At 35.9% G+C, this 12,127-nt stretch overlaps 1 protein-coding gene across 1 annotated transcript in view; it reads left to right on the top strand.

Moving 5' to 3' along the window:
- The window catches only part of ATL1 (atlastin GTPase 1), a 70,949-nt gene that overhangs the window by 26,749 nt on the left and 32,073 nt on the right, over positions 1 to 12,127 (top strand). The window contains exons 2-4 of the mRNA XM_003987628.6: positions 7,409 to 7,656; positions 9,921 to 10,055; positions 10,496 to 10,600. Coding sequence (XP_003987677.1) covers positions 7,409 to 7,656; positions 9,921 to 10,055; positions 10,496 to 10,600 — 488 coding nt within the window. The remainder of the gene's footprint in view (positions 1 to 7,408; positions 7,657 to 9,920; positions 10,056 to 10,495; positions 10,601 to 12,127) is intronic.

The following is a 12,127-nucleotide window of genomic DNA, read 5'->3' on the forward strand; positions in this document are numbered from 1 at the left end:
TATTGCACCTTGAAAATATTAGGTTTATACAAAAACTTAAAGATATATTACTTACTACATTAACAGAGTAGAGGTGGAAAACCAGATGATCATCTCAATAGGTTCAGAAAAGATATATGATAAAATTCATTTTCCATTTATGATTTTTGAAAACTTACAGTAAACCAGTAGAGGAGAAGTTCCTTAATATGATAAGGTAAAGTGTACCTACCAAACCAAACTATAACAAATATTAACTCAAATATTGGAAGCACTCCCATTAAAATCAGAAAGTTATGCTCACTAAAATCAGAAGTCATGTCTGCTACTACTATTGCTATTCAACATTGTATTGAATGTCCAATGATACAAGAAGAAGAAAAGAAATACATAAGGATTAAAAAAGTAGAAATAAAACTCATTATTTCTACAACTTATTTTTGTTTCTACATTAATAAAACCCCTAAATGTCTAAGAATTTATAGGGAATGGTAGTTTAATAAATGTTTCAATATGAGGCTAATCCATTAAAGTCAGTTATTCTTTGCCCAAGCAACAACTATAAAACATAATTAAAAACACAACAATGAAACCAGTTATAGTTAGCAACAAAAACTAATGTATCTAGCAATAAATGTCACAAAACTACTTTCCTCAGCACCCCAAATTATAAAAAGTTTATTGAAAGAGATTAAGAGAAATATCTCATGCTTACAGGTTGGAAGACATTATCATAACAGTATTGAGTCCTTTCAAATTGATCCATAAATTTAATATAACTTCAGCTAACACTTTGATTCTAATATTTATATGGAAAGGGTCAAAATAGCTAAGACTGATAATAATTAGAAGAATAAAGGGGCGCCTGGGTGGCTCAGTCGGTTAAGTGTTTGATTTCGACTCAAGTCATGATCTCACAGTTTGTGAGTTTGAGCCCCACATCCGGCTCTGTGCCCACAGCTCAGAACCTGGAGCTGGCTTTGGATTCTGTGTCTCCCCCTCTCCCTACCCCTCCCCCACTTGCACTCTGTCTCTCTCTGTCAAAAATGAGTAAACATTAAAAAAAATTGTTTTTAAAAGAATATGGCTGGGGTACCTGGGTAGTTCAGTTGGTTAAGCGACTGACTCTTGATTTTGGCTCAGGTCATGATCTCATGGTCGTGAGACTAAGCCCCCACATTGGGCTCCCATGCTGACAGCATGGAGCCTGCTTGAAATTCTGTATCTCCGTCTCTCTCTCTGCCCCTCCCCCCCTCAAATTAGGTAAACATCAAAAAAAAAAAAAAAAGGAATATGGTAGTACTATATAGGACTTTTATAAAGCTTTTTTGATTAAGATAGTATACTGTTGGTGCTGATACAGACAAATTGTTGAATGAGTCAGAACTGAGAGATCAGAAACAAAGTGTGTATGTATATAAATTTATACATATATATATTTATGCCTATATATACAACATGCATATATGTGTAACTCTTATTTATGACAAAGATCATATGGTAGACTGCATGAGGAGAGGAGGCTTTGATAGAGTTCTGAAAATTTTGTTACTCATATGGAAAAAATCAAATTGGTTTTCTGTCTCACAGCTTACACAATAGCAACTCCTTGTGGGTTGAGAACTTACTTAAATATCAAAAGCAAAACTTAAAAACTAGAGGAATGTACGGGCGCCTGGGTGGCTCAGTTGGTTAAGTGTCCAGCTTTGGCTCAGGCCATGATCTCACGGTTCATGGGTTCAAGCCCCACGTCGGGCTCTGCTGACAGTGAGGAGCCTGGAGCTGCTTCAGATTGTGTCTCCCTCTTTCTCTCTGCCCCTCCCCGACTTGTACTCTCTCTCTCAAAAATAAAATAAACATTAAAAAATATACTTTTATAAAATGGAGGAATGTATATGATGTCTTTATATTTTGTATAAGGAATAATTTCTTAAACATGACAAAGTGCTAATCATAAAATAAATTATGAATAAAATCTGTTACATTAAGAATTTCTTTTCACCAATAACAGCTTAAGGAAAGTGAAAAGGCAAGCTCTAAATTAGGAGAGTTTTGCCATATGTGTAACTAACAAAGGACTAGCATTCAAAGTACATAAAGAACCACTGTAAATTGAGGAGAAGACAAACCTAATAGAAAAATGAACAAAAGGCATGTGTTCACCTTATCAGTGTTTAGAGAAACGTGTATGAAAACCATAATGAGATACCACTCACTCATTTTATTCCTATGCAACTGACAAAAATTAAGAAGTCAGACAAAACCAAGTGTTGGAAAGGATATGGATGAATAGGGTCTCTAAGAAGCTTTTAGGAGTGGGTGAGGAGTGAAAATTTGGTACAACCACTCTAACAGATTGCATCTTTGATGCAATTTAAAAAAATTACAACCCAGAAATTCCATTCAGAGTACCTCTTATATATATGTAGTTTGATGCAAACAATCTTAGAGAATTATTTCAGTCTGTAGAAAGTTGTGAGATAGTTTTCAGCTCTGAAGATGTTTTTCCATATAAAATATTGTTTATCCAGCATCCTCAAGTCACATCAGTTGTGTACTCATGTGATAGGCAAGGAGCTTCGTCAAAGAAAATGTATATTTGATATCCTTGAAAAAGGGCCTGTGTTCTGAGGCTGAAATAAGGTTGGCAGATAGTACTGGAATCAAATATGAATAGATAATAATAACTGATAGTTTTAATAGAAGTCACTATTAATAATAGTGCTATTAATAATACTTTTAGTGGAGGTCATTATAAAGCACATACCATTTGTCTGGCTCTTTGGCCTTCATTTAATGAACATTATTTAATTGTCATAAAACCTTTCTGATATAAGCACTATTCTCAATCTTGTTTTTCAGATAGCTGATAGTGAGGCATTGGGGGGTTAAATAACTTCCACAGCTTCATATATGTGTAAGTTGTGACGCTGGGATTTAAACAAAGACTGACTCCAACGTCTGAGATAAGGCAATCTGGAAACTGTCATCCTTTGGATATAAAATCAATTTTTCTTCACTTTGCTGAGAGAACAGCTCTGATTCATGGCTATAGGCAGTGGTCCTGTTGTCTCCAGATGCTTTGTACTGTTGTTCAGAAAGTATTGGAATATATCTGTCTCCAATAATGAAAAACTAAAATTATATGTTAGATTTGCAATATTTCAGTAATACTATCTTATAGATGAACAATATAATATAAAGAGAGATACAGTTATCAAGGTGATACAATTATTTATATACATATATATGTATATATGTAATCTGAAGATTCATTTAAAATAACACCAAAAGATAAAATTGGCTTGTTTTTCTCTAGTTATCAGACTTCTCACTAAGTATAGGTATTCTCTTTTTATTGCGCTTCGTTTTATTGCACTTCGCAGATACTGCGTTTTTACAAATTGAAGGTTTGTGACAACCCTGCGATGAGCAAGTCTGTAGGCACCATTTTTCCAACAGCATTTGCTCACTTTGTGTCTCTGTGTCACATTTTGGTAATTATTGCAATATTTCAAACTTTTGAGTTTGATGACTTCAAGGGGTTCAAGACTTCAGTAGAGGAAGTAACTGCAGAGGTGATGGAAACAGCGAGAGAACTAGAATTAGAAGTGGAGCCTGCAGGTAGGACTGAACTGCTGTGATCTCAGGATAAAACTTGAACGGATGAGGAGTTGCTTCTTATATATGAGCAAAGAAAGTAGTTCTTGAGATGGAATCTACTCCTGGCGATGATGCTGTGAAGATTGGGGAAATGACAACAGAAGGTTTAGGCTATGACAGACTTAGATGATAAAGCAGCAGCAGGGTTTGAGAGGATTAACTCCAATTTTGAAAGAAGTTCTGTATGTGTAAAATGCTATCAGACGGCATTACATGCTACAGAGAAACCATTCATGAAAGGAAGTCGATCAGTGCAGCAAACTTTATTGTTGTCCTATTTTAAGAAATTGGCACAGTCACCCCAGACTTCAGCGACCTGATTAGTCAGTAGCCATCAGCATCGAGGCAGGACCCTCCACCAGCACAAAGATTACAACTTGCTGAAAGCTCAGATAATGGTTAACACTTTTTAGCAATAGTTTTAAATTAAAGTATATACATATATACTTTTTTAGACATAATGCTGCTGCACACTTAATAGACTACAGCGTTGTGTAAATATAACTTTTATATGACTTGCTTTATTGTGGTATTCTGGAACTGAATCTGCAATATCTCCAAGGTGTGCCTGCAGACATAATGGAGGATGTCTTTTAAATATATTTTTAAAGATTTAACTGAAAAGTTGTTTAAGAGCCCAGTTGGTTCAAAATTAACATTATTGAGGGTTGGTTTGAGGTTAGGTCATATATCTGATGTGAAGAATTAATTGGTATATGTCTTGGCTTTCTGTTCTTTTGATACAAAACAAACGAGCCCATTTATGTGGTGTCCAAGAGTTACTTGATTTCCACTAAAGAGGCAGCATGTTATAGTAGAAAGGCCTGGGATGAGAGTTTAGATACCTGGGATCTAATCTCAGGTTGACAGTTACTAACCCTGTGAACTTGGATCTATTGCTTACTAATGGGCACTCTCTTGGAAAAGTTACTTAACCCAGTTCTTAGTTTCCTCGTGTCAAAAGTACAGATAATAATAAATACCTTGCTGGAATGTTAAAACAATAGTAACACAAGAAAGCATCCATGGTAGATTGCCTGATACAGAAATTCCATATCCTTTTCTTGGGCAAGGTTAGTTACATCTTTCGCTTTAGTTTCCTAAATCTATACTAATACTAATAGCATTTGTTATGTACCAGCCACTGTTCTAAGTGTGTTACATGAATATATTAATTCACAGCAACCTTATGAGGTAGGCACAGAGAGGTCAAACAACTTGCTTAAGGTTATTCAGCTAAACAATGGGGAAGCCTTTATTCAAATCCCACAGTCTGGTGCCCGGGCCTCTATTTTTAACCACTACACTGTACCTCCTTTCTAAAGGAAAGGGTTGTAGACTTTATCAGTAATTTATTGCCTGTTATGCTGCATAATAAACAACCACAAAACCTCAGGGGCATAGAACAATAAGCATTTATTGATCACACATGTTGAAATGGTTGGTAGACAACTGTTAATCTTGGCTGAGCTGCCCCATGTGGCTTGGGGTTGGTTTGCTGTGGGGTTGGTTGGGACTGGGCAGTTTGCCTCTGCTCCAAGTGTCTCTCATTCTGCGGCAGACTAGTCTGGGAATATTCTCATGGTGAATGGAAGAAGTGAAAGAGCAAAACGGAAAAACACAAGTGGTTTTCCAAGCCTCTGCTGTCTCATGTCTGATAAAGCACATCACATGGCTGACCCCAGAGTCAAAGTGGGGAGACATTGCAGTTACATTACGAAGGCAGTAGATTTAAGAATGTGTCACTTGACACATTGAAGCTGTTTTGTAATATACCACAAATGCCACGGTCTAGGGTTCTAAAATTCTTGCATATTAAGGATTAATTCTAAAAGCTGACCTATGTCAAAACTGACGTTTCTGAAAATTAAATAAAAAAACTTTTTTTTTCCATGTTACATATGAAGAAACTAAGCACTAGAGTTTCAAAAAGACTTGACAAGAGAACAAGAGTTCTTTGGCTATATTTTTGCTTTTACCCTTTGACCCTCTTCACCCATTTCTCCCACCCTCAACCCCCCATTTCTGGCAACCGCCAATCTGTTCTCTGTACCTATAAGCTTGTTTTTTTTTTAATTCCACATATAAGAGACACCATACAATATTTGTCTTTAGATGTCTGACTTATTTCACCTAACGCAGTGCCCTTGAGGTCCATCTGTGTTGTCACAGATGCCAAGATTTCATTGTTTTTTATGGTTGAGTAATAGTCCATTATGTATGTGTGTGTGTGTCTGAACATGTATGTATATGCACACATACATATATACATACGTACACTCACAGACACACACAGTATAATTTCTTTATCCCTTCATTCATCATTGGACACTTAGGTTATTCTTAGGTTGTTGCCATATTTTGGCTATTGTAAATAATGCTATAATGAACATATATCCTTTTTAATTAGTCTTGTCATTGTCTTCAGATGAATACTCAGAAATTGAATTGCTAGATCATATAGCTTTATTTTTAATTTTTCCATACTGTTTTCTATAGTAGTTTCACCAATTTACATTTTCGCTAACAGTGCACACAGATTCCTTTTTCTCTGTGTCCTAGCTAGCACTTGTTGCTTATCTTTTTGAAAATAGCTATTCTAACAGGTGTGAGGTGGTATCTATTTGGTTTTAATTTGCATTTTTTGATGATTATGATGTTGAGCATCTTTTCATGAGTCTGTTGGCCATTTGCGTGTCTTCTGTAGAAAAGGGTCTGTTTGGATCTTCTATTTTTTAATTGGATTGGGTGTTTTGTTCTTTTTTTTGCTTTTGAGTTGTATCAGTTCTTTATATAATTATCAGATATATGAAAACTCTGAAGACACACACACACACACACACACACACACACACACACACACACACTTCTGGAAACTAGGCAGAAACTTCTTCCAGGAATACTTAGTTCAGTCTATAACCCCAGGATATTGGTGGGGATGATGATGATGATAGGTAATCTTTAGGAGTTTACTATGTGCCAAGCACTGTTCTCAGCACTTTAGTAGTTTCCTTAATCGTTACAACAACCCTATTAATGGGTACTATTAGTAGTTTATATTTTACAGATGAAGAACTGAGAAGTTTAGTAATTTCCCAGGGTTACACAGCTTTTGTATAAGATCTCCACACCAGATAAATTTCAAATTTTTCTTTTTTTTAAATCAAATTGTGTCTAGACTCCTTCACTATGGATTTGAAGGTTGTCTGTAATTCCATTGCTCTGAAGTATAATTTTAGACATTTAAGAATCTGGGATTTTGTAGATGGTGTGAATGTATTGAAAGGAGCTTTAGAACTAGATGCTTTAGAACTTTATTCTAGTTTCAAAAATATGTGATTCTGAGTCCCTGTATGCATTTCCTCTTTTGTATGTTCAGCTTTAAAAAGTGTTGCAAGGATCCTTTATGTGAATAACTAAACCTATTTCTAGGAGATGAAGAAAGTATGAACTAAAGTCCTTTTATTCCTGTGCTCCAAAAGTAGAATCCTTTGCTTTGAATTTCTTTCTCATTCTGCAAACAGAGTTCTCTGCCCTGACTTAGAGCATTCTTGAGAATAAAATTCTGTTTGGTTTGGTCACATGATCAGAAAGACCAGATATGTCTTTCTGAGACACGATGTGAATGACATTAATGTATGTCATTAAAACAGGCATTTCTAATTCCACTGTGCCCCTGTTTCAGATATTTGAGAATTGAGAGGTACCTTACGTTTCTTGGTATTTGGAGATGCTTAGCCGAGTAAATTGCTGTTTTATTCAACAGGCGGGTTTTCAGAAAAGACATATGAATGGAGCTCAGAAGAGGAGGAGCCAGTGAAAAAGGCAGGGCCAGTCCAGGTCCTCATCGTCAAAGATGACCATTCCTTTGAGTTAGATGAAACTGCACTTAATCGGATCCTTCTCTCAGAGGCTGTCAGGGACAAGGAGGTTGTTGCTGTGTCTGTTGCTGGAGCATTTAGGAAAGGAAAATCATTCCTGATGGACTTCATGTTGAGATACATGTACAACCAGGTATGTTAAGTGTTCTAAGGGGCACCTGAGTGGCTCAGTCGGGTAAGTGTCCAATTCTTGATTTCAGCTCAGGTCACGATCTCATGGTTCATGGGATCAAGCCCCATGTCGGGCTCTGCACTAACAGTGTGCAGCCTGCCTGGGGTTCTCTCTCCCTCTCTCTCTCTCTCTCTCTCTCTCTCTCTGCCCCTTCCCCACTATGCACACACTTGCGTGCTCTCTCTCAAAATAAATAAACTAAAACAAAAGAAGTGTTTTAAAATGTCTTTCTGTTTCCGTGCTTTTGTCACTTTGTGTTTTTATTTAGTAGTGTCAAGTATTTCCGCTTCCATTATCATATACCTTAATATGAACTAGTTTGCTAATGCTGTGGTAAAACCATTCTGACTTCAGTGCTTTGGGCACCAAACTCCATAGGCCACTTTTGTCTGAAGCCACTTTGCAACATTTCCCTTAGGACATAACTTATTTTTTTAATTCTTTTAGAAAGAAACACAGCATAGTGATATGATTATAAACTTTACACTTTAGAGTGTGTACAGTGTGTCAAATAATTTTTATCATCACTTTTATATTATAATCATATTCCCTCCAGCATTTATGATGACATTTTTCAAACAGGCAGCAAAGTTAAAAGAATTTTATGGTGAACACCTACGTGTCAAACTACCTAGATTTTACCGTTAATATTCTTACTTCATCACATGTGTCTCCAGATACTCTTCCCTCTTTACATCTGTCACTGCATCTTATTTTTTTATTCATGTCATAGTAAATTGCTGACATTGGTTACACTTCCTCATAAATATTTCAATATACATCATCATCATATATTTCAGTAGATTTTATCTTTTGTTGTAAAATCAGATACACTTACATGCACAAATTGTAGGTGTACATTTGCTAATTATTATTTTGTTTTTTTGGAAAATGCATATGCCTGAATGACCCCAAATGCTATCAACTATATCTTGCTGTTACCCCAGAAAGTTCTCTCTTACATTTTCCCACTCAGTTCTCATCTTACCCATCCCCGGAGACAACCAACAGTGTTATAACATTTGAGAGAGCAGTGTGGCACAGAAATGAGACTATAAGGGACCTAGGATAAACCAAAAGCAGAAGGATAAATGAGAAATCAGTCAGAAAACCGAAGGTTGGGAATGGAGAACGTACAAGTAGTTTTTTCTGCTCTTTACCCATAGCCATTTCTGCTGCAAATATGGATGTTGAGGCAGAATAGACACACTACCCAAAGGAACTTTGTATCATGTATTTATACCGTAACTATTCATTTTGGATTGATCTTTTATAGTTAGGGTATTTTTGATCAATTTTGTAAAGTTAACTTTCATATCTTCTATCTCTAGCTTCAGTTCAAACAAATCAAGAATAGAACTACCAAAATACTTCATGCTTTGAAACCAGACAGAACTCTGTTTCTAGCATATCACCGTTAATATGCTACTTAACACAGCTGAGCAAATTAAGTAAACAAAATTAGTATCCATATTAGTTTCCATACTGTGGGATTATACAGTTTTAGGCATATTCATAGTTTTACCTGTGAAATAAACATTAAAATCAAATGCTCAGTAACACTTGTCATGTTGCTTGTGTTAAATGGCACTTGCCAGATTAAAGTGTAACCGATCTGTTGTGTTTTTGTTTTTGTTTTTCTGCATCTACTACTAGGTGCCTCTCCTCTTGCTATTCACCCCCTCCTCTTCCAATACCAAAGCATTTGTATGTATTATTATTGTGTATATCCTGACATATTATGTTCTCTCTTATCTTTATTTCTTTGCTTCTAGAATGCCCTCCCCAAGTTTGCTCATCTGGAAAAATTCCCAAACATCCTTCAAGTTTTAGCACAAGCACCACCTCTCCCATTAAGTCCTACCTGACCAACTGTTAGTTATTTCTTTTCCTATGCTTCTGTCTTTGCGTAATATGCACCTCCATTTTGGCATGCATGTATTGCATCATAATGGTTTCTTGACAGGTCTGTCTTTCTATTAGGCTGTAAGCTTCCTCTGGTCTGGAATGATATCTTCCTATTCCCAGGACCTAGAATAAAATGTACCACATGGTTGCTCCTCTGTTATAATGTTTCAGATAACAAAGAAAGTAATTGTATCAGTACAGTAGATGTGAATACATCTCCTTTTGACGGCAGTTGGAGAGAGATACCCGCCAGAACGGATGCAGGGAAGAAAGTTACCACCGTCCACTTCCATATCACAGACTTTCTTAATTTGCAGGAATCAGTCGATTGGGTTGGAGATTACAATGAACCATTGACTGGTTTCTCATGGAGAGGTGGGTCTGAACGAGAGACCACAGGAATCCAAATATGGAGTGAAGTCTTCCTCATCAATAAACCTGATGGCAAGAAGGTAAGATGCAAACTTTGTAAAGAAAATTGAGTTTTCAATTGGCAACAGTTACCACTGTTCAGGATCCTTGAAAATGATCTTTTGAAAACTAATTTTGACCATTCGACATGAAGTTCAAAAGGGATTCCTTGTTTCCCTTTCTGTTGATCAAGGTGATAAAATCATAGGAACGATAGAACAGCAGATCAGCAAGCTAACAGCTGTCTGTATTTTCAGTGCTGCTTCTGTTAGCTTGGATTACCAGTGAAAATCAATCATTATAGTACTCAGCTAATTAATATTTTCATTTTCTGTGGCATTCATGGCATATATAAAAAATTACCTGTTAAGTATTTATTGATAATGGGTTGCTATAGTTCTCATAGTGTTAACTTTGTAGTAGCCCTAATTCTACATATGTTCTATCAAATACCGATAATATATTGTCTACTTGCCTGTAGGTTGCAGTGCTATTGATGGATACTCAGGGAACCTTTGATAGCCAGTCAACTCTGAGAGATTCGGCCACGGTATTTGCACTTAGCACAATGATCAGCTCAATACAGGTATGGAATAAAATAAATCCATTTCGATGGCTGTTACTTTAAAAATTGTAAATATGTGTATTCCTGTATTCCTACTACCATGCGTGTGGTAGTGAGACCAACAACAGAAATGCTGAATATGTTATTTGGCTCAATTAGCATCCCAGTTCTTATGATTTCTATGAGTAGAATTGGCTTGGTTATTGTAATCTAATTTCTGATCAGTTTCAAGCTGCCAATAGCCAGAAAAGTTTGCATTATTTCACTGATAATTTTTTATGTTTAAAGCCTACAATAAACTTAATAATATTGTCTTATAATGTATGCAGATAGATATATTGGAACTACCCATTATAAGTTACATTTACTGAACCAAGAAAGGTTTTACATTAACTTTTAGATATTTTCTATTTATTAGAAAGAGCAAGAAGTAGTAGTAGCCAAGAAAACAGTTAAAAGAAAGGTAAGATAGTTTAAAAAGGTAGGGGAGGCAGAGTGGTTGGGATGAACAAGTCAAGGCTGAATTACAAGTGAGCAGAGAAAGAGGCTCGTGAGCCAGCAACCAGGGTATCATGTGTGGTTAGAACAGTGAGAGGGTAGATAGAAGGAAGACTGAATATTTTCTACAAAAAGCTTTAAAAGTGGAAGCCATGATTATAACCTGTGATTGATTAGCTTTTAAAAATAGACTTCTTAAACGAATGAGCTTGTGAAATACGGACTTAATGTCTAATTTCTTCATAATCAGCAGTATAAAACCACTTGTACAAACCAATTAAAACATAATTCTTTATTACCTATATTTCTGTTTTACCTGAAGACATTGAATATTTTCACTGAAAAATCTTAAGTCCTTAGTAATGACCTTTTTATCATCTGAGAAACAATCTCTTATTTAAATAAGTGCACAAAGCATTCTCTTTGTGTCAATACATAAACATAGAAGCTTCCTTCACTGTTTTTTGAAATTACTCCTCAAAAGAAAAAAAAAAGGTAGAATGTCATCTTAGTACTGTGGTCTGTTCATGAAGTGGTTATGTATATGTATAGGGATATGAGCCTGATACTCAGAACCTAACTTCAATGTGATAGAACTTTCCAGAGACTTAACTAAATTAATCAATTGTGAGAAAGTCAACATAATTTTTCAAGACAAAATTTCGTGTATGGCTTACTCAGATCTAGATTGTTATTATTTTGCTATGCTTGTAAGAATGATTTTTTATTGACTAATCGTTAAATCAGTTTTGTAAATAATTTTAATATTCTGTTTCCAGAGCAGGTGGCTGTTGTATTTCTGGAACAATTTTATGATCATTGTACATGGTTTATTGTTTCTCAAGCTTTCTTTACTCCTCTCTCAAGGTCTTATAAATACCATTACGTGAGAATACATGTAGGGGCACCTGGGTGGCTCAGTTGGTTAAGCGACCGACTTTGGCTCAGGTCATGATTTCTCTGCTCATGAGTTCAAGCCCCACATCAGGCTCTGTGCTGACAGTGTGGGTCCTGGTTGGGATTCTCTCTCTCTCTCTCTCTCTCTCTCTC

Source organism: Felis catus, chromosome B3 (genome assembly GCF_018350175.1).
Source record: "Felis catus isolate Fca126 chromosome B3, F.catus_Fca126_mat1.0, whole genome shotgun sequence".
NCBI lineage: Eukaryota > Metazoa > Chordata > Mammalia > Carnivora > Felidae > Felis > Felis catus.